Genomic DNA, 24,698 nt, shown 5'->3' on the forward strand with positions numbered 1-24,698 from the left:
AAATAACAAAACAAAAAGCTATTGTTTTCAAAATGCATTGCATCCATGAGATTAAGCTTTTTTTAAAAAAATAATACCTCATTCATTGTGAAAGTAGAATAATGCACCAAACAGCAAATAACATGTGTGGAAAAAGAATAGTCTACTTGGTGGACCCACATACATATATATTTATATTTGAAAGAATTAGTAGAAATAGGTAATGCTGACAGCTGCGCTGCCAAGTCAGATTTAAGATTATTTTCATATGTTCTGCATTTTGCCTTGCTTATTTTGAACGTAACACTATCTCTGAGATATAAAAGAAGAAAAAAAATAGGAATACACATTTGTGGATCGTAAAATATGTGATTGTGGAAGACAGGCAGAGGAACTTAATTTCAAAAAGTACAAGAGCTTCTTTGAAACATAATAAAATGCAGTTTTACTTTGTAAAAAAAAAGTCGTTTAATGGATCAGTTGTTACTTTTGCACGTCACCGCGTTAATTATCCAGGGGTTTCTAGGTTCAAAATGCCTGAGTAAAACTGCAAGGTCTTTAGTGCCCTTCAGAGGGCGCTGGGCTTTATCTCAAAACTGGAAAAGTTCCTTGTTAAAAAGTGACTTATTAACCAGTAATTATAAAAAATACTTAAACACCCAGGGTGGTGAAGTATTAAACTAGCCACCGCACTACTCCCAAAATTGTTTAATGACTGCCTTAATATGTCTGCATCAGCATGCAAGTAATTGTGCCACGCGGCTCTGCATGTGAAAAGGCTTCCCACGCTTCAAGGCAGTCCATAATCACACTGATGTTTGTGCTGTGGCTTTTATAAAGAATTACACTATAAATTAGATATTGCGTAACTTAACGTTTTGTGCAATAGAGGTATGCTAACAGAAACAATGAGTATGATTTTGATTAAAAGCTTATAGTGTACACAAACGAGACGGTTTCTACCTAAGTAAAGATGGGAAGGGATGTGGTCTAGTAGCTAAAATGCAGACTTTGGAACTTGAGGACTTGGGTTCAATCCCAGCCTCTGATCTCAGCCTGCGCAGTTGACGGAATATTGTGTCATTCTTGAAAAAATTCAATGAACATCACTGTGTCTACAAAATTAAATATGTGACGTGGTGTAATTCAAAGATGTAAATCCACACCTGAGACAGCACCCCAAACACCCCAGCTGGTGCTCCAAAACCCCTGCTAAATGTGTGCTTCGTAGATACATAAAGGGATAGGCCTGTAAATCGGACAACCAAGAGACAAATCCTAATCCCAAGCAACTGTGCCGCTGGTGATTGCCTGAAGGAGATGGAGGCCCTCATTACGAGTGGCCCGGTGGCGTGGTAGTTATTTATCGTCTTGATAACAAAAAAATATATCCTGTAGCAAACATAAGATTTTGGTTCAGAAAGCACTAAAATTGCCATGTCCCCGTATTTACCAGGCATTCCCCCGGCTACATGTCAGCAGGTTTGCCAGGCAAACCCCGCGTAGGGAACATTGGAGGGGATGCAGTAATGACCGCTAAACTTGATTCCAATCCCTGCTCAAACATGCAGGGATTGGGGGGAAAACGGGGCCCTCATAGGTTGTGCCCAAGCCCTTTCAATACACTATGCTAGCAGCTGTGCCCAAGGCTATTTAAAACATTTTCAGTATCAGAAAAAAAGCTTTATGATATGTACATTTTGATCAGGCTTTTATAGCACTCCTGCAACAATATTAGTACGGAGATAATTTGCATTTCAATAGAAAGATACATTATTACACTTTAATATCATTCAAGAATTCAGAGGGTAAAAGCAAAGGGGTAGGGGTGGGGGTTTGTGTGTGTGTAGATACATAGATAGATAGACAGACAGACAGACAGACAGATAGATATTTAACCCAAAAGGTAGGCTTTTAAATCTCATCCAAAAACACAAAGGAGACGGTTTGGGCATTTTGTCAACAAGAAGACGATTACAGAAAGTAACTGCGGCTAATGTGAGAAATTGATTTTGTGCATAAGCATTTCTGAATATAGGGCCCATTACATCTTTTGCTGTCGCTAGAAGTTGCAGTGTATTAAGGGCACACTGAGAGTCGGTAATAACTCTTAAAATGCCCTTTGCGACGGACTGCTAATCCGAGGGAAAAGGTGGTATTAAATGGCGCCCCCTCCTCTTTCCAAATCACAATGGTTTTTATCAATGATGTGCGAGCGAAACTGTGGTCACAAACCAATGATGACAGACTGACCTGTCAAGCAAATGGCACCATTCTTTAAGAGCAATCGGTCTGTGCCAGATTCCACTCTGAGAATGCCATCTGCCTGCCTGGGAGGAAGAGTCCAGTGACCTTTTAGTCAATTACTGAATGCAAAATGTTATTTCTGAATGTAACCCCTGTATCGAATACATCTTGTTCAACATTTCTTCATTCAGAAGGGCTTTCAACCTATTTCTTTAAATCAGCCCTCTTAATAGTTAATGGTTAATTTTTCATATCTATATGCATGTTTCATTATTTATACGTTTTTAATTTTATTTTCCTTTTATTTATATAAACTGTATGTGAAGCTCGATGTCTTGTGTCTAAATTTGTTGATGACTAAGAATGGTTTGTACAGCCCCCATTAACCTTTGGGGAGAAAATGTTCTACTCAAAACAACAGCGCTCCCATCACAGTTGCTATTCTGAAACGACAGGGTTTTCAATTAGAATGTCATACAAGGTTAAATTGATGACCTGAAATAAGGTCATTTAATAAGCAATTCTAAACATGAGCTGTTGTGGTCTTTGATGAAGGACAGTGTGAGGTCAAGAAAGCGGGCTGCGTTGCCGGATGCAGCCCATCTTGTTGAGAGTCAGTGTCAAAGAGTGGGGACTGTCCGTTTACACACGATGCGAGCACTTCATTGGTTATGAGTGTTATATTAGTGCCAGTACAGTTAAGGAGTATAGAGACACAGTGGTAGTTAGCAAGCGATCTTTCGTTATTCATTTTATAAGCGTGCCATTTGGGGTAATGCCATGTCCTGAGAAGTAAGTAACTGTGTCTCCTCTTTTCTTCTGCACAAACTTGTATAGAGCACCAAGGAACCATGGTTTGAACGCCCAAATTAATAAAAACCAAATTCGAATGCAGCAAGAGTGCAAGGCTAGGTTGGACTGCTTTCTCGAAGCCACCTTCAAACTCAAAAGCGGTCTTTCAAAGGACTAATGCTGGCTGGCAATTTCACCAAACGGTCCAACACGGAGAGGTCTGTTAGAATATTCAGGGCCAGATGTAGGAAGCCAAATAGCTAGCGCAAACGCTGAAATTCACAGAATTTCATAATTTGCGATCGCTATTTGGCTGCGAGCAATGTAGGTAAGTTTAAACCTACTCGCAAATAAGGAATTGCAAAATTGCAATTCCTTATTTTGCGCAAGCATTTAGAGAATCGCATTTTGCAATTCCCTAAATGCTATGCTGGTAGGCATCGCAAATTGCGATTTTGCCTTAAGGAATCGCAAAATACCACCAACTTCAAGTTGGTGGTATTTTGCGATTTCATTACAAAAAGCACTTTTTGGCTTTTTACAAAGCGCCATGTGGCACACATACATGCCCTTAGGGCATGTATGTGCACCACATGTGCACACATGCAATTTTCAGGGGTGCAACAGGGTATCCTTTTGGAATCCTTGCACCCTTGAAATTGCGAGTGCCTCTTGGTGACTCGCAAATTGCGGGCACAAATCATATTCATTCCTATGGGCCTCTTGGCCCATAGGAATGAATGGGATGGGATTCCTTGATTACAAATCTCAATTTGCGATTTGCAATTAACGAATAAAAAGGATTCACAAATATTTTTGCGATTCCTACCTACATTCAATTTTGCGAGTCCTTAATAGCGATTCAGTAAAAATCGCTATTAAGGACTCGCAAAATTGAATTCACCTACATCTGGCCCTCAGTTTCATGAGCCTTCCAGGTCAGATATGCTAGAAGGTGAAACTGCTGATTATCACAGGGCAGAGGCAGGGTGTAAGAGATCAGTTAAGCCCTCTTTAAACAAAGCAGCAGTCTGATTGTGCATGCCATGATCTACACCTGTGCTCTGCCATGCAACAGCCAAGACTTCCACTTTAAAAGATGGTGGTACCCATGTAGAAAATTAAAAGATTTTACTAGGAGAGTCTCTCTTCCCAAGGATTCCATAATTCATTCGAAATATAAAAAAGCCCCGCATACCCTTAAATGAGTGGATAACTACAGGAAAGTATGCTTTTAACTTTGAATAATGTTTCCATTTAAGAGGCTTGGTGCCTGTTTCACTACACGTTGCTAAAAGTATAAACAGGTGACAGTGAATAGGAACAGTGTCCCCCAATCAACAAAAGAGGAAAAGCGTAAACTGTTTCTATCTGGATTCAGTCCAACAGTGTCTTTTAATTTGAAAATGGAGCAAAACGCCTGTCGGCAATTCCTCATTTTGAAACTAGAAAAACATACAACATTGTGTAACTCAATGCTCTCCAGGAGTAAACCACGAACAGTTGGATGTGTGTTCGCATCAACGCTGAGTAATATAAACATGAGAAATATTTAGTGAAGTCCATGCATATACTTTCTTGATAAAGAAAAGAACAAGGGTAACTTTCAATATTTCCATCTATGTCCATTTTACTGTGCTGTGCTGTTTGAAACATGCTAAGCCACTCGCGTACAAAATCAATGTGGCAGCTAATTCGCAGGATTGGACCCACTGTTGGCAGGCTGTTTGCAGATGCTCATGAATTTGCACTCACACCATCAAATCTGAGGGACCCTACGGAGACCCTCAATTCTGAGGGTTCTGATCAGCATCCTCAGTTGTGACATTCTTAGTAATGGCCCGCAGGCGTAAGGGTTTCAGGGTCCCTCACATGTAAGGGTGTCAGGTCCTTAAGATGTAAGGGTCTTAATCGGTGTACATCAGATTTGGGGGTTTCAGTCAGAACCTGAAAGATGTGAGGACCACAGAAAGTGTCCCTTAGATTGTAACATCTTGATCAAAGTAAAGCACCCCCTTTTTTAATGAAAACTCCAAAATGTACACTTGAACTTACCATCAAGGCTGGGGCTCCGGCAAGGTTACCCCCAATTGCAGTGAAGTTGAAAGGCGAGACAGCAGCCACAAACCCCTGTAAAATAGAATACAATGTAATGACTACTGACAACTCACATTTCAGCAATTCTCGTGGTAAAATTCAGAGTTAGTTATGGATGCTACAGTTGTGATTCGAAAAAGAAATGTGTTCAACGTTCTACTTGTTTGAAAAAATATGCGCCGTGTGTCAGGTATTCTCGTCACTGTGCTCTTTCACCTTGGACCTTTGACCTTGGATCAGGCATAAACAGTAAAACAATCCTAGTAATGAATACTTAAAAGTTTAACAAACATGCAGTAATAATTAGCTACCATACTGGTATTACAAAATTAGAAACATTAAATAGGGGAGTCAATTTGAATATAAACCACAAACAAATATATTTAAATTAAATGCACAAAAAAAGAAATCTGAAAAGATTTTCTCTTTACACTGTGGAAATATGGATTTTCTGGTCAGTTATGTCCCCTATCTTGGACCCCAACGGTTCTATGTGCATGTCACAAGTACATGTATGTTCCTTCCAGTTCCAGTTATGAAGACGCAAATACATGTGCGTCCACCGTCAACATGCTCTCTGTCAGATCCGCCATGACTAGGCCGGATATTCCATTCCCAAATATGAAAGGCCACCGGCTTTATATGGTTCACTTATACCATTTTACAGTCCAGGCAAGTAGGCCCTGATTCTGTCGTCAAACTCCTCTTGCTTTCTGCCTCTGAAAACTCCAGTTCGAGCCTGCATCTGTGACCATGAACTTTGTTTCATTCTCTGCGCGGCTCACGAAGCCTGACATCAGCCTATTCTCTGCCAAGAACTGTATTTCGCCTTCGAGTTATCTGCTTCCCCCTCAGCCGATGCATTCCTGTCTAGTAGTTTAAGTAAACATCCTTCCAGTTACCGAGCAAAAGGCTCGACTTCTCTGCCCTCATGCAAGTAATTCATAGCCCTGTTACCATGGAATATTCCTACCCCCTCGCTTTCAGTGTAGACACTTAGACGCTTGTACACGCACGCACAGTCAGTATAGAATAGATTGATAACATAGTTCTTTAAACATAGGGTGTTAGATATGATTCGGGATTAGGTTGGCTTGACCCCCCAGACTTCTTGTCTCCACATGTAGAGCTAAATGTCAAGTCCCCTTCACCCCCTAGTTGCACGTCAATCACACGTCATACTGCTGCGCACGCATCTATGCCAAGTATTATCTTATAGATCCACCTATATATGACATCATAACCAATTATGTTCCTTTTTACTCCTTATTACACCCATTTTTGGTTACGCAGATATGTCGTCATTTTTCCTTATCAATTGTTACGCCTACTGCATTCGCCTCATTGTAATGTATGATCTATAAAAGTCATTTCATGTCAATAATGTATGTACTTCACTTCCTGAACCTCCGTGGTGATGGAACTTGGAGCAACCGATTATAATCGTTCCTTGGAATAAAGCCCATTCCGAACCTCTAATACCACGGATTCTGCCTCTCATTTTACTGAGCTGTTTTATTATGTTTCTGTATCAAATTCAGTCCCGGTAAAGGAAAATTATTTACCACATGAATGGCGCCCGAACAGGGACACTTTCTCATCTCACGCGCCGGCGGTGAGTTGCAGGCCCGGTCTCCTGCCACAGCTGGACGGACAATAACGCGTACCAGCAGGATTTCCTGTATCTCCCTCCGGTCAAGCGGGGGCGACTGAGACTGCGATCAACACCCAGACGAGGCGGTGAGAAGTGCGAAGTATCCCGACCAAAGCCTAGCTGAGAGAGCAAGATCCGAGGTATACAGAGACCCACCAGTTCGAAGTCAAGCCCAGTGTCCGACGAGTCGAGTCGAGTCCAGTCCGTTTCAAGTTCAAGTTACCGAGGCCTTCCGTTTCCGAAGCTACCCGGTGAGTACCATTGCTGGGGAGGCATTTTCTGACGTGCACATAGGTTGTGCCGGTCAAGACGGGTTTGGGTACACAAATCCGGTCTGCACTGTTTTAGCAGTGTATCTGTACTGTTTAGCAGTATATCAAGTATTCCGAGGTATCTAGTTATTGTCAAGAATTAAGCTTGGTGATTAGTTATGCAGACGATCATCATTGTTGGTTATTTTAAAGGTTAAAAATGTTTTAATGTTTAATGTTCAATGTGTTAAACGTCCTGCATATTGTGGTATGAATGGTTGTTCATTACTGTGCTTTTGTATTAAGTGTGTTCAAGATTAAGTATCGGATCAGCTGTCAATATGCCGCTCTTTTCGAAATTAAGACAGATCACTACTAGAAAAGGGGTCCTCGAAGAAGCCGTCCCTATTCCTCCTAGGGACACTCCAGGGCACTTCATGTATCACAAACATGGCTTAGACGCTATATTATTTCTTGATTTATGAGTAGACTACACCAAGGGATTACCAGAAAGTCAGAGGTGGCCCGCAGCGGGAACCTGGGATGCAGAGTGCATCATGAAAGTCGAGGAAGAGTTATGGAAAAGGAAAGTCAGACAGTCACAGAAAGACGCCGTTGAGTTATGGCGTAAGGAATCTCATAGACGCACAGAAAAAGCACGTAGACAGGAAGAAAAGAATAAAGAAGGTTCAAATACAGTTCGAGAAAATCTATTAATTGAGGAAGGTATCCGAGTGAAATCAGAACAAGTAGACAGACAAAGAAACGCCCTTATGAATGGTATGTATCCCCTTCTGGCCGAAGGATTACCTAAGGCTACTCCAGAAATACCGAAAGACTTGCCACCCCCATTGTTCCCAATAAAGGTACATCCTAAGGGGCATCCTAGAACCGCAGAAGATGTTTTTCTTTCCTCATATTTAGATGACGCCGCTCCCGAATATGCTAATTCCGCCCCGCATAGACCGCATACCAGGGAGGTCCAACGCCAAGATCCACCACCCGTATCCCTACAGCAACAAATCGAGTCACAAGTTCTGGCAAGCACATCTGTTTCTGCATCCGCTCCTACAGCTACTTCTATAGCTGTGTCCACACCTGTAGTTGCTGTGTCACGTTCGACGAATCCTTTCACACCCGACACCCCAGATGGGGCCACGGGAGGTGCTACCAATATCTTTTCTACGCCGCCCAGAATAAATAAACTTACTTTTCAAGAGTCAGCACATTCACGTACACCCAAACTCATAAGTGCCCGTACGCTGAAGGAACTTCTTATAGATTGCAGATATGACCCTGTGCCCGGTAAAGAGGACGAAATGACCCTGGCGTCATTGCGTATCAGACGAGCCGCAGTGTATTTAGGAAAGTTACCAGGAATGACTGAGCATCTAGATAATATATACCATTTTGTCCAAACAGGGCGAGATCCAGAATGTATTAACAGAGCTATGGAATACCAGAAAGTAGAGATACAGGGGGAACTGTTACGTTTCCTCATAAACTGTGTGATCAGGAATCAAGACCGACCGGGGGTAGACCCGGAAGCAATGCAAATTCTTACAAGATGGAGCCAGAATATATCAGAAGGGAGACATGATAAACAAAATTGTATAATAGCCATGTGCCGTAAGATCCGTAAAGAAATAGAGCGCCTACACGAAGAGAGATTAGAGGTAGACGAGTCCGAACAAAGCGAGGAAGAAGGGTCAGGACTGCCCACAGGACAGTCAGACACCATAGCCTATGTAGGTAGAAGAAGATCATGTAATAATAATAGACGTCTTACTGACTCAATACGTCCGATATGTCCAGATAATAACAGGAATTTCCAAATACCTATAATTAATATAAGGTCTAACGAGCATTCGTTCCAAACTGCCGACAAACTACTCCGAGAACGAAGGGGTTATCATTTTCTCGATTCTATGGATGAACAAGATTTAGCCAGGGCAGCTGTCCATTGGGTGGACAGTCCCGGAAAATATAGTGATGATACAGTAGTACGCACATTCTTGAATCTTACCCCAGATGAACAGAGGTTAGCTGGGATTTATATGATTCAACAACTCATTATACTATATCGAAGTCAGCATTCGGACCCTGGTCCCTTACCTGACATACTGACTGAATTACTTATGAATAAATGGAGAGGTGCAGGTACTAAATTAATTAAAGAAATTCTAGAATCAAGAAAGCAGTATATTCTTTTTGTATGCGCAGAGCATGTCTCATTTCCCGTCAAAGAAAGAACAACGTATCACATGGATAGACAGAATCCCTTACGAGAAGTGCACCCAATAAAAGGCGAGGACAACGAGTTCAAGCGCGTATTTGTATATACGCCCATATCGAAAATAGAATTGTTACAAATGAAGAAAGTGGTACCCAGTCATGACAAAGATCCAGCGGGTTTTCACCGAGAAATTAAAGATATGTTACTCATGGGAGAGTATACCTACCCCGACATTATGACAATATTAAAGGTATTGATGCCTGCTGGCATTTATGAGAAACTCAAGGAAAAAGAGTGGGAGGTAGGAGACCAAAAGATAGAATGGTCAGTGTTAGAAGCAGAAGAAAAGGCCCGAACTGCAGGAGCAGGACTTGGGGATAAAACTAAAGCACTGCCAGGTTTATTAGTGCAGGTACTGCCACGTTTATTAACTACGAAAAAGGAAGATTGGGGTACAATTTCAGCCTGTAAACAGAAGCAAGATGAAGACACTAGTGATTACTATGCCCGATTTGAAAAATGTTTTGGTATAAATAGTGGCATAAAAGCAAGTAGCGAATCATACCCACATCTGTTTGTAACAAAATTAGTAGAAAATGCCCTGCCACCAGTAAAGAATAGAGTATTAAAATTCGAGAGTACCTGGCAAGGTAACACTCCATCACAAATGTTACAAATGTTACAGTACCATCATAATAGAATTAGAGAGGAACAAGAACATGAACACAGACGCATGAAAGACACGAAAATGAAAATGTTAGTTTCCCAGACAGTTCCAGCTGAAGGACATAAAAAGGGTATGACACATTCCGATTCAGCAGGACCTGTAAAAGGGACATGCAATTATTGTAAAAAGCCAGGTCATTATGTACACGATTGTCCAGTTTTAAAACATAATATCACCATAGGTAAAACTCAAGAAAGACCACGACCATTTAGACAAGAGCAGAATGAACAAGGAGCTTTGCAGCATGCCCAGGCCATGCCAGCAGCACAACAGCCAATACAGTTTGTGCCAGCTGCACCACCGTTGCCTGTTGCTGCCACACAGACAACAACACGACAAATGTATCAGACCGCACAGTATGAATATCCTGAGTATCAGCGTTACGCATGAACTAGCCTAGAGAGGGAAGTTGACTTACCCCTTATCGAGATACCTGTAGATCAAGAAGGACCTTATGTACACAGTGAATTATTAGGCCAAGATAGAAAATTTTTACTCGATACAGGGGCAAGTCGAACAACTATAAAACGTAGTGAAGTTCCAGGGGCACCCCTCTCAGGCTCTCAAAATATTTCCCTTGGTTTTTCAGGAAAACCTATTGTTAATGAAGTGTCACAACCTCTGCCACTTACGATAGGACCTCTGACCCGAACTACAGATTTATTGCTTACTGAGTCATGTCCAGAAAACTTGCTAGGAATAAAAACATTAAAAGCTCTAGGAGCTATAATATGTTGTTCTCCGGAAGGAGTAAGGTTGTTTTTACGTGATTTTAAAGGTCACTATGTATCTAGAGACATGGATCCCCGACTGCAGACTTTACCTACACGTCTATGGGCACAAGGCCCTACTGATGTTGGTTGCATGAATATTACACCATATCGAGTCACATTAAAGGCAGGAGTGGTGCTACCACGAATGCGACAATACAAGTTACCACCAGATGCTGTAGTGGCTTTACTACAAATCATTGACGAGCTTATTGCCCAAGGAGTAGTTGTAGAAACAGACTCCAATGTATGTAATTCACCGATAATTCCGATTCTTAAACGAACAGATCCAAAGGCCCCGCCAGTATATCGATTGGTTATTGATCTGCGCGAGTTAAACAAGTGCATTGTGCCACAATTTCCGGTGGTCCCAGATATCTCGTCATTACTGACAGCTATTGATTCCGAAGCAACGTTCTTTACTGTAATTGATCTCAAGAATGCCTTTTTCAGCGTCCCAATAGATCCGGAAAGCCAATATTTGTTCGGATTTAGTATAAATGGACGTAGCTTTAAATTCTCACGCGCACCTCAAGGATTTACAGAAAGCCCCAGCATCTATAGCCAAGCACTGAAACGAGAACTTGACAGTATCCACATGCCAGTTAACACTGCCTTGCTTCAATATGTCGATGATCTGCTGATCACCGCAAGAAGCGAACCGGAATGTGAAAAAGCATCACTGACAGTTTTACAATTTCTAGCCGAAAAGGGGCACAAGGTGTCCCCTTCTAAGCTGCAATTCTGTGTCCAGCGAGTTGTTTATCTTGGACACTCGCTGTCCAAGGAGGGAAGGCAGCTTACACCCGACCGCATTCAGTTAATAGCTAACATGCCAATACCCAAGACACAAAAGGAGGTACGGGCTTTCATAGGCCTCACTTCATATTGTAGGCAGTGGATCCCTCAGTATGCATTTCTAGCAAAACCACTCATTCAGTTAACCACACAGGAGGCAGCCACATCGACTGTTCTCCCGTGGACTCAAGAACATACACAAGCTTTTGAAAGCCTAAAGAAAGCTTTATGTCAAGCACCTGTTTTAGCAACACCATGTTACAGAAAACAGTTTACACTCTTTGTTACAGAACGCGAAGGTACTGCTTTGTCAGTACTCACACAGGAACAAGCAGGAGCACACAAACCATGTGCTTATTTTTCTAGTACATTAGATCCAGTAGCTCAAGCTTTGCCTGCATGCCTGAAATCAGTAGCAGCGACAGCTTTAGCAATCAGACAAAGCGATGCCATAGTGTTAGGACATCCATTGACAGTTCAAGTACCACACACAGTAGAGGTCCTTGTAAATAGAACGCAAACACAACACTTGACTATAGCGCGACTTACAGGGTATGAACTTACATTGTTTCAGCCACATATAGAAATCAGACGCTGTAACACATTGAATCCTGCCACACTTTTGCCAGTAACCGGAACAGACCCACTAGCTCATGACTGTATTGAAGTTATTACTATAACGACAAAACCCAGACAAGACTTGACAGATGTCCCATTGTCAGATCCAGACCTGACGTTGTATGTAGATGGTTCATGTATGAGAACAAGTACAGGAGAGTTAGTGGCTGCTTACGCAGTCACAACAGATACTGAAGTCATTGAAACTAATCGTATAAATACTTTGTCAGCTCAAGCCGCAGAGCTCATCGCTCTGACACAAGCCTGTATTCAAGCCACAAGTAAAAAAGTCAACATATACACTGATTCACGTTATGCATTCGGAGTTGTACATGACTTCGGCGTGCTGTGGCGAGAGAGAGGTTATTTAACTTCCCACGGTGCCCACATTCAGCACGGACCCCTCATTCATGCCTTATTAGATGCAATACATCTACCCACTGCAATATCAATTATGAAATGTAAGGCTCATACGAAGGTTACTGATATCATTTCCCAAGGCAATGATCTAGCCGACAGAACAGCTAAACAGACTGCTCAAACTCAAACCCCCGACATGACAAAGACAATAGTCCCGACACCGACACATTGTATGACAGTTAAAGATCCTACCCTTGATGTAATTGACATACAGACACATGCTACACCAGACGAAATAAAGAAATGGACTGAATTAGGAGGGATCCAAACGGACCAAGGATGGATGATGAAGGAAAAGTCTGTATGGTTCCTTCCTGATTCAATGGTCCAAGTTATAATTAACACTATACATAGTCCAGCGCATCTAGGAGAAAAAGCTATGCTAGACAGCATTCAACACATTTGGTTCAATAAACATTTACGAGCAGCAACCAAACAAAAGGTCCGTACCTGTATGATCTGTTGCCAGTTCAACCCAGGAAAAAGCGTTCCCGTAGAACAGGGTGGATTTCATCCTCCTGACCACCCTTTTGAAGTCCTCCAGATGGATTATATCCAGATGGAACGATGTCGAGGATTCAAATATGTTCTCGTAGTTGTCTGCGCTCTGTCCCGTTGGACGGAGGCATACCCGGTTTCAGATTACACTGCCCCGACTACTGCCAAACAGTTAGTTCGAGAATTCTTACCACGATACGGTTTACCACGTGTTGTCTACTCAGATAACGGCCAGCCGTTCTCATCCGAATTAATGAAACATGTTTCACTTCTGCTAGGATATCAGTGGAAATTCCACTGTGTTCGACACCCCGAGGCAGCAGGTCTCGTAGAAAGACATAATCAGATACTGAAAATTAGACTGTCCAAAATATGCAGAGAGAAAGGTGTCGACTGGATAGTAGCATTACCAGTTGCACTCTTTTACATGAGAATGGTAGCACACTCTCGAACAGGGCTATCCCCGTATGAGGTGATCTTCGGCAGACCACCAAATATGTGGGGGACGCCCATACCACGCAAAATAACCGATATTGACTGTAATATGCTGACAGATTACTTGGCTTCCTTGATGTCTGCACTACAATCTTGTCGTTCACAGGTTGCTGCAGCATTTCCCGACAACACGGAGGTGAAACCCCATGACGTAGTTCCGGGTGATTTCGTGTTTGTAAAAAATTTCGACCGAAAGACTCAGCTGGAGCCCAGGTGGAAGACACCCAAGTTGGTCCTGCTGACCACAAGAACAGCCGTGAAGATCGAGGGCCGCAAGGGCTGGATTCATTCAAGTCATATCAAGAAATTTCATGGACAATCCTCGGATATAGACATTGTGCCCTGCACTCCCTCACAGACTGATTCAAAACTTCCTTTGGTTGAAAAGACTGAAACTGAACTTTACAAAGTTAAATTGAGGCCTAGAACGTCAGACGATTTGATTGTTTAAGTCCTCTCCTAGGTGAAGCGGTTGAATCTGTCTCTGACATGTATCCTCTAGACCTGAATCATGGACAGTCGCGAAAAATGATGAAACGACAGGCGTATTGTAAATCACTGCGTAGCCATTGCATAATGACATTAATAATCTTGTTTTTCTTGAGTCTTTTAATAATTACTGCAAGCATATTGTTGCACATATATTACCCTATTTCTAGACATGTTTATAATGTTACTGCTGAACATTCTTTTAGTGACTTACCTCCGCATGAATTGTCTTATAGACTTGCGCTGCGCAATAACACTTTCATTAGTATGTTACATCATTCCCATCAGACTAGTAATGCCACTAATTGTTGGGTGTGTGGCCGACTCCCTCCCTATCAGAATTATGAAGGAGTCCTGCCTTTCTTTCCACATCCATTTACACATAATGGATCCTGTGGAGCATGGTTTAGTTTAATTAATTCCATAGACTCAGACACAGCAGTTTACCAAGATCATTGGGTATGGGGAAATCTGAACCTAGTTTTACTCAAGGTCTGCTACCCTGACAAGGAGGGTCGCCCCAAGAGAACAGGAACTGATCTAGAAAATGAAGTATATGGATTAGGTAATTTTACACCTAATCTCATGATTCTAAAAGTCGTATCCGAAGTTGAACTAGTCTTGCCCACCATGTCAGTATTCCCAGCGAAGGGTGAATTATGTGTAAGAAAGGTTGGTTCCATACATATGGGCCATAGTAAATGCACTACTATAGTAGAATTCAGTGATCAAGGCAAATCTTCATTTAGAGCTTATCGCCACTCCTACTTTATATGTGGTCAGACTGCATATATGCGTCTACCTCTAGATTGGGATGGTACCTGCTACATTGCATTCCTTTTGCCACCTGTTTTCCTAGCTCCTCCTGATTATTACAGAAATATTCATTTAGTACACAACAGAGAGCGGAGAGATCTCCCAATTGTCGATTACACTGAAACAGCATGGGAAAAATACACAGATTTCAATAAAGGCATCTTTCCCTATATAGGTACTGTCACTAATAGTAAACTAATACGTAGATTAACTAGAACCCTTGAAGCAGTAGTGAATGAGACTATTTCCACCTTAGGCAATTTAACGGAAGAGCAGTCTGCTATGCGGATTGTTGTGCTTCAAAATCGTCTTGTCCTTGACGTCATCCTGGCTGATAGGGGCGGAGCTTGTAGGGTCATCGGATCAAGCTGCTGCGTATTCATACCAGAAAATTCGCCATCTGTATATAAAGCCATCACTCGCCTTCATAAGATTGTAAACCAGATACACCAGAACCCAGGCACTTGGACTTGGTCCAGTTGGTTTTGGAGTGTGATATCGGCCTGGGGATGGAGAGTTTTATCCTTCCTAGGTATTGGCCTTCTCATACTATTCAGTTGCTGTCTATGTCTGCAATGTGGACCAGCGATTTGTGGTCTGTGTACCACATCGTGTATTCCACCACCAAGATTTCGTTCGTCCCGGAAGAAGAAAGAAGAACAAATGATGTTATATTAACAGATCAATGGATTGATGAAGATTGATATCTCTTAACGGGCAAGTAGGGGACAAGGAGGGAATGTGGAAATATGGATTTTCTGGTCAGTTATGTCCCCTATCTTGGACCCCAACGGTTCTATGTGCATGTCACAAGTACATGTATGTTCCTTCCAGTTCCAGTTATGAAGACGCAAATACATGTGCGTCCACCGTCAACATGCTCTCTGTCAGATCCGCCATGACTAGGCCGGATATTCCATTCCCAAATATGAAAGGCCACCGGCTTTATATGGTTCACTTATACCATTTTACAGTCCAGGCAAGTAGGCCCTGATTCTGTCGTCAAACTCCTCTTGCTTTCTGCCTCTGAAAACTCCAGTTCGAGCCTGCATCTGTGACCATGAACTTTGTTTCATTCTCTGCGCGGCTCACGAAGCCTGACATCAGCCTATTCTCTGCCAAGAACTGTATTTCGCCTTCGAGTTATCTGCTTCCCCCTCAGCCGATGCATTCCTGTCTAGTAGTTTAAGTAAACATCCTTCCAGTTACCGAGCAAAAGGCTCGACTTCTCTGCCCTCATGCAAGTAATTCATAGCCCTGTTACCATGGAATATTCCTACCCCCTCGCTTTCAGTGTAGACACTTAGACGCTTGTACACGCACGCACAGTCAGTATAGAATAGATTGATAACATAGTTCTTTAAACATAGGGTGTTAGATATGATTCGGGATTAGGTTGGCTTGACCCCCCAGACTTCTTGTCTCCACATGTAGAGCTAAATGTCAAGTCCCCTTCACCCCCTAGTTGCACGTCAATCACACGTCATACTGCTGCGCACGCATCTATGCCAAGTATTATCTTATAGATCCACCTATATATGACATCATAACCAATTATGTTCCTTTTTACTCCTTATTACACCCATTTTTGGTTACGCAGATATGTCGTCATTTTTCCTTATCAATTGTTACGCCTACTGCATTCGCCTCATTGTAATGTATGATCTATAAAAGTCATTTCATGTCAATAATGTATGTACTTCACTTCCTGAACCTCCGTGGTGATGGAACTTGGAGCAACCGATTATAATCGTTCCTTGGAATAAAGCCCATTCCGAACCTCTAATACCACGGATTCTGCCTCTCATTTTACTGAGCTGTTTTATTATGTTTCTGTATCAAATTCAGTCCCGGTAAAGGAAAATTATTTACCACAACACTTATAAAACCTCGGTCACATCCAACAGCAGAGCATACAATATCCAATGGAGCTCCCACACAACTATATTAGACTACAACAATTTATGAATAAATTAATCAAATATAGCAGTTGGGAGATGTTGACTTTTCAGTCTCTTCAAGGTAATCCCTCCACTAGACCATACTCAAGACAACAATTTTTTATAGAGCTAAAGATCAGAATGAAGGTGTGTAGGACCCATTAATGAAACACAAGCTTTCAACAGCCAAATGCACTGTAGGTTTCGAGGAGAGTCATGTTTCATCAACAAGACCAGATGTAACACAGCTGTAAACGTTACCTAATCTTTATGACTTTACTTTGGCAGTACACTGATGCCTCCTCCACAGCATTCGTGGGGGTATGGGAAGGAGGGGGAAATCACGGAGAGTTGCGACTGGATTTGGAAAACTATTGTCTGGAGGCGCAATAAATGCACTCCTAGTAATATTTATTAGTCCGACGGTTCTTGTGTTTTTTAAAGCATTTTTGCTTTAGGAATTATAGTTAAGTCACAATTTGTGCTCAGAAGTTTTTTATTTATTTCACAGATTCATTAGATTTTTGGAGAACAAAATAACCCTATAAAGTACAAAGTAATGTATAAGCATTAATAAATAATAGACATATACTCTAACTATAGGGGAAGTAAAGAATGAAATAAAGCATGTATGTGTAGACCGGAAACAAATGGAATTACAGATATCATCTTAGTGCTGGCTCGAAAATGACACATTGTTTAGCATCATACCTCGTGATAGCTTATTAGTTGCAGCCATGCCAAGTACCATGCACCAGGGGTTAGACTAACACATTTTAGTGCTGGTACATCATCACTCTAAATACCTCAACGAGAGAGACTCCTTCCACGTACACAAGAGGAACCTTCGTTCCGCAGACCTAGCCCTCGCAGAAACCCCTAACATTGGCAGAACCAGAGCAGGCGGAAGAGCTTTCTCCTACGTCGCAGCCAAAGCCTGAAACGAGCTCTTTATCAACATCAGACGCTCCCCCACCCTCCACACCTTCAGGAAGAACCTTAAGACCTGGCTCTTCGACTAAACCGAAGCTGCACCCACCCCCCCGCGCCTTGAGACCCTCACGGGCGAGTAGCGCGCTCTTTATAAATCCCCGATTGATTGTTTGAAAATGAGGTTGTATGTGATTTAATGGAAAAACTATTTAATAGAATACCTAATGGCTAGAGCGGTCGACCTCGAAGCTGGGGAACCACCTCGAAGCTGGGGAACTGGGTTCGAGTCTAGGCAAGGACGCTCAACATCCTGTGATTTTTGGGCAAATCACATAGAGCCTCATGTAGGTAGCCTAATACCGGTCGGTAATGGCCGATTTTCGGTAATTATACCGTTACCGACCGGTATTTAGGCTTTTGCTATGTAGGGGGATCATTTCTGTATTCGGTAATTTACCGAATCGGTAAAATTACCGAATCGGTAATTTTACCGATTCGGTAAATTCCGAATACAGAAATGAGATGTAGGGGGAGTGTGTGGGTGTTGTCTGGAGTCGGTATTTACCACCAACTAATAGTTGGTGGTAAATTAAGAATGGATGTGTAAAAGCATTTTCAAGCGCTTAGAAGTGTGCAATGTGGCAGACATACATGCCCTTAGGGCATGTATGTGTGCCACATGTGCACACATGCAGGAATCAGGGGTGCAACAGGGTGTCAATGTGACACCCTGCCACCCTTGATTGTGTTCCCCCCATTACCGAATCGGTATTTACCGATTCGGTAATGAGGCATACCTTCCCATTGAGGAATCAATGGGAAGGTATGCCTCATTACCGAATCGGTAAATACCGATTCGGTAATTACCGAATTTTTCCGATTCGGTAATATTTACCGACTTTTTACCTACATTGCATTTACCACTTCATAAATACCGAATCGGTATGATTCGGTATTTATGAAGTGGTAAATGTAATTTACCTACATGAGGCCCTTAATCTCCCCGTGCTTAACAAAATGAATGTGTCCTTCTGTAACGCAACTGGTGCTCATGTAAAGCGCTCTGATACCTTTGGGTCGAGTTCACGCTATATAAAACTACCCAAAAAAATAAACGGAGAAACCATTTCATCGAAATGGTTTAATGGAAATTATAAAATAGAATGGCATTTACCATTTCATAGAAACCAATTCATAGAATGTCTTTTATTTCAACATTGGCTTCTGCATAATCATTTTTTAAGGTGTAAATGAAATGGTTGCAGGTCTTACTTCCACAAATATTTTTGTTGAAGGTGTTTATTAAAATCTTTGACATCAGGTGGCATAATTTCAGATTTATATATTTTACATTGTCAAACAATTACTATGGATGCTTTTAATTCGCTGAATCCACACCACCGCAAAGCACCATCCATTTCTGCCCCTAAAAATGCTTCCCGGCGCATAACATTCATTCATCCCTGACCCCTAAACATTACTGATCCCTGACCCCTAAAAGCACTTTTTAGACCTAAATGCCACCCATCCATCAACCCTAAAAACCCCTCATCACAAATAAACTCCACCCATCTCTGATCCCTAAACTCCATCCATCCCAAAAGCCTTAAAGACCTTTCTGCTCCAAAACTCTTTAAACAAAAACCACTCACTGCCACTAAACACCACCCTTTCCTAAATCTTAAATTCCAATTTACACCTAAACCCTTACCCATCCAGAGTCCTTAAAATCTTGTACCACCCCTAAACTCCACTGATTCCTGAACTTAAAAAAACTCACTACCCCTAAAAACCATCTCACCACCGCAAAACTCCCCATCCCTGAACCCTAAAAGCCGTTTCTACATATAAAATCCACCTATCCCTAAAAACCTCACACCCCCCTAAACTCCACCCATTCCTGAACACTTAAAACCCTTCATCACCTCAAAACTCTACCTATCACTGAATCTTAAACTCCACTCCTCTGTGAACCCTACAAACCCCTCACCACCCCTAAAATCCACTCATATGTTAACCCTAAAACCCCCTCACCACGTAAAACTCCACCCACGCCTGATTTCTAAAAGAGCCTCACCATCCCTAAACTCTACCCATCCCTGAACCCTAAAAATCGCTCATCACCCCTTATCATTACCCATCCCTGAATCAAAAAAAACTCTCACTACTCCTAATCTTCACCCAAGTGTGTGATTTTGGATGTTTTCTTAAAATTATATTTCCTTTAAAATAGCTGTTCCTTGATTTGGTTTCCTCCAATGTGGTTTTTCAGTTTTTGTTTTTATGTATTAGTCATGTGTAATTACAGCTCCTCTGGCTAACGTTGAGGAATGAGATGCTGCAATCATTGATCGCTTTTCGCCTTGAAGTGCTTCTGTCTCAGCCTGCCACTGCAAGCAATTTCACTCAGCCTGCCGGGCCTGGAGTTGCGTTGCCATCTACATCATTATAATAGTAAGTGTTGCTTGATACTTTGTAACCTTTTACTAGTTTCCCTGCAACAGCAAGTGTGGCCCCCCTTTTGAGAAAAAAGGCATTTTGAGCTGATCCAGCCCTGGGTCTCCGGATCATGCGGTGGATCAGCATCACTACAATAAACAAACTGACAACTGCAAGTTCCGCACCCAGTCACATGTGGATTGGGCACTGCGAGAAAGTGGGTTTCTGTTGCAGTAACCCCACACCCCCTTTTTGTTGTTTCCAGACTACTGATGCGCTTTGACTTGATGTGCTCTGGGGCCCTGCCAATCAGGACCCCAGGGCCTGTGTTCTTTCCCTAAAACAAAACCCAATTGGCATCTCTGACCACATGTCAGCCCCTGGTAAATGGTACCATAGGTACCCAGAGCACTGTGACCAGAAAAGGCCCCTAAGGACTGCAGCACTTATTGTGCCCCCCTTAGAGGCCCTGTACCCGGACACACACACACTGCCTTTGCAGGCTGAGTGTCTGGGTGCAGAACAAAACAAAGAGTCGACATGGCACACATCCCTGTGTTCCCATCTGGCACTCCTTTGGGACGGTGTCCCTTCTTTCTCAGAAATTTCAATGAATCATATAACCTTTTTCAATTCAAATGTCTTGAAATTTATTCTTTCAACATTGTTGCATCACAGTGGTTCCATCAATATGAATTGTAACAATATTCTTCTTTTCAATTACTTTACATCCATAAGCTGGTGAATGTAGAAGCTGTATACATTATTGGGTTACCATTCCCTATGCATTTCGGGACTAAGCCCTTCATCAGGGGAAGTATTTTATCTGCAAAAGGAAATGTGTGTTGTTGAGAACCAAGGTGATCTAAACCTCCACAAATAACTACGGATAGTGCATGCAAGGGTGTGTCTCACTGTGAAAACGGATTTAATCGAACTTCCGGGTGCTCTGTGATCGATAGGTGTCTGAATTTAGGATTATCTGTACATGCCAAGGAAAGAAAACTAATAAAACGAATGAATAGTGTGCTGATCGTGTATATATTAACCATGCGTGTGGGCCTAAAAAAACTAACGGAAAAAGTGCTACCGATTGTGAATTAAGTATGGGTGGACATCCTAATAACAAGTCGGTACGTTTAAACTGTGTTATTAGTTCAATAACTGCACTTGTCTGTTACGTGAGCAAGCAGAAAAGACACGTGCTTACGGTGTTAAAATCGTGTGGGTGAATAGCAGGGTAGATGAAGTTTGGTGAGACGGCGTCTTTTAGTTTGCTTGCGGCGCTTGCCTACTCAAATGTCCATGTGGGCTCTCCTATGTAGGAAAGACGGAGCGAAAAATAAAAACGAGCCTGACTGAACACAAAAGCACAATAAGAAATAAAGTTGAAAAAGCCCCAGTGGCAGCTCATTTTTCCACCCATAAACACAACGGAAGCCAACTGAGGTTTCTAGTTTTGGAGATTGTTCCAGTGAAAGAGGGTGTTGATAATGAGAAAAAACTGTTATAACACAAAATGTACTGGATTAAGAGTTTAGACTCTTGCCACCCGAAGGGTCTTAATGAACGTTTGGAATATAGTTGTTTCCTGTGACTACATGCTAATGACTACTTATGTTTCTGTCATATGTTTAATTTCTATGTTTGATAACACAACAAATCTACTGAGAGTTACAATTATTCCATCTTTCACATTCAATCTGCTTTCACTTCACCCACCTTAAGATGGCCGTCAATGATACTGACTTCACCATAACCCCTTTTCAGTTTCCACCGTAACCCGCGTTTCCGCTTTTTTACTCTTGCACTTTTTTTAAATCAGCACAAACACCGATACCATCCACCGCTGTTTACGAGCCACCAGAACGCTAGACCACCTTTTTATTCGAACACAGTAAGAAATGAAACCTTCGAGAGCACGGGGGTTTCACTGTTTGAGCTACACGGGCATCCATAGGCTTTTGCACGCACTTTTACACAGTTACACATCGGGATGTCGGTAAACTGTATTTATCTGGCGCGGCAGGCAAGCGCCGCAAGCAAACTAAAAGACGCCGTCTCACCAAACTTCATCTACCCGGCTATTCACCCACACGATTTTAACACCGTAAGCACGCGTCTTTTCCGCTTGCTCACGTAACAGACAAGTGCAGTTATTGAGCTAATAACACAGTTTTAACATACCGACTTGTTATTAGGATGTCCACCCATACGTAATTCACAATCGGGAGCACTTTTTCCGTTCGTTTTTTTAGGCCCACACACATGGTTAATATATACACTATCAGCACACTATTAACTTATTCATTTGTTTTATTAGTTTTCTTTCCTTGGCATGTACAGAAAATCTTAATTTCAGACACCTATCGATCACAGAGCACCCAGAAGTTCGATTAAATCCGCTTTCACAGTGAGACACACCCTTGCATGCACTATCAGTAGTTATTCGTGGAGGTTTAGATCATCTTGGTTCTCAACAACACATATTTCATTTTGCAGATAAAATACCTCCCCTGATGAAGGGTTCATTCCCGAAATGCATAGGGAATGGTAACCCAATAATGCATTCAGCTTCTACATTCACCAGCTTATGGATGTAAAGTAATTGAAAAGAAGAATACAGTTACAATTCAAATTGATGGAACCATTGTGATGCAACAAAGTTGAAAGAATAAATTTCAAGACATTTGAATTGAAAAGGTTATATGATTCATTGAAATTTCTGAGAAAGAAGGGACACCGTCCCAAAGGAGTGCCGGATGGGAACACTGTTATTAATTTAACAGTGCCACCACTATTTCTTCAGTTCAACTCCCCAGGGTCAGAGGGAGACACCCACCAGCACCCAAACAAATACGAGAGATCATTCAAAATAAGCAACACTGATTACTTTCTGCATTACGCACCGTGCCACACACCTCTCGCCATTTGTATACACATCCCTGTGTGCCATGCCCACAAACCACTGCCCTGGCATACATCAGTCACCCCTCTAGCTGGGTGCCCTATGCCATTACGAACTCCACAGCACCATAATGGCTACACTGAAGACTGGGAAGTTTGGTATCAAACTTCTCAGCACATTAAACCCACACTGATGCCAGTGTGGGATTTAATGTAAAATGCACCACAGAGGGCATCTTAGAGATGCCCCCTGAAAAACAACCAACTACCAGTGACCTGACTGAGTGGCTGCGCAGGCTGCCACCACCAGACATGTTTCTAGACCCCTGGGTCGAGAGCCTGCTGCTCTCGGGGACCTGAAACAATGCACATCCTGGGATGAGGTGCCAAGCCTCCTCCCCCAGGATGGGCAGGGTCCACGAAGGAGAAGCTTCAAAGGCATGCCACCTTTGTGAGCCTCTCCAGACCATTTGCTGCTTTCAGCAACTGGTCCCCACTGGTTCTATCCCCCACTTTGGGAGGGAGAACCGGCAGGAAAAACAAGTGAGGAAGATAGGTGTGCCCACCTCTGCCAACTCCACCCCTAAGGCGGGGGAGGCGAGGTGAATCACAACCTCGAGTCCTTGCCATCTTGAGGATGAGGGGACCCAGCCAACCAGGGACAGGCTCCTTCCCCCGACCCACTGGAGAGTAGCAGAATAGGGGGTGTACCCACCCCAGGGAAGGGACCCACTGGTCCCTGCCCTTTACCTACCTGTAACGTCCCTAAATTTAGTATTTAGGGGCACCCTGAACCTTCCTTCCTCAGATCCAGCAACCACAAGAAAAGAAGAAAAGAAGAAGGATGAAAAGCCGTGCAGAGCTAACAAGAGGACAACGCCCACTGACTTGGCGCCAGCCCTACATGCCTGACTCCCCTCAAACCTGCTCCTGCGAAACCCCGGCGTGGCCAGCGGCCAGCAACCTCAAAAACCCCGGAGGACCTGCCTGCCTTCACTCTCCAAGCTGTTTCTCCCGAGAACATCCGACGTGTTTAAAATGTAGCTTCTGATGCCAGCTAGGAACCGCAAATCCAGCACACTCTGCACCCGCCGAGCCCGGCCCTTGTTTGAGTGAACAAACACCATGAGGAGGTCTCCCCGGCGATCCTGACCCGAGATCCGGGGATCCCTGACCCGTCTCAAGCCTCCAGATGACGCCTACAGCCTCAATCCAGAGGACCCCCGTACCGCGACCAGAGCAGGTAAGAATATACGACATCCAAAGGCACCCCTGCACCAGACGCCCCACGGCCTTGTGTGCCCAACCCAGTGGTGCCTAACCATCCCTCTACATCCCAACTTACCCCTCGAAGTGGTGGTCACTCATAGAAGATCCTCGTCCCTGAGCCTACAGTGTTTCTTTGTCCCGGAGAATCACCATTGAAATCAACAGGGCATCCGACCTCAAAATAGCACCCTGCACCCGGCTGCCCTAGCGTCGCTGAGGGTGCCCCTTTGGTGCTAACTTGGTCCCCAACTTGCCCTGAGCGTAACACTAGGAGCTTTGCTCCCTCAAACACGTGGCCAGCCGCCACCAACCGGAGCCCCCCT

General features: G+C 42.9%; 1 protein-coding gene across 1 annotated transcript in view; it reads right to left on the reverse strand.

Moving 5' to 3' along the window:
• Positions 1 to 24,698, reverse strand: part of ALDH4A1 (aldehyde dehydrogenase 4 family member A1) — a 229,373-nt gene that overhangs the window by 117,166 nt on the left and 87,509 nt on the right. Inside the window, exon 7 of the mRNA XM_085609038.1 lies at positions 5,074 to 5,148. Within this exon, the coding sequence (XP_085465164.1) occupies positions 5,074 to 5,148 (75 nt within the window). The remainder of the gene's footprint in view (positions 1 to 5,073; positions 5,149 to 24,698) is intronic.

The sequence above is a fragment of the Triturus cristatus genome, chromosome 1_2 (genome assembly GCF_964204655.1).
Source record: "Triturus cristatus chromosome 1_2, aTriCri1.1, whole genome shotgun sequence".
NCBI classification, from domain to species: Eukaryota; Metazoa; Chordata; class Amphibia; order Caudata; family Salamandridae; genus Triturus; species Triturus cristatus.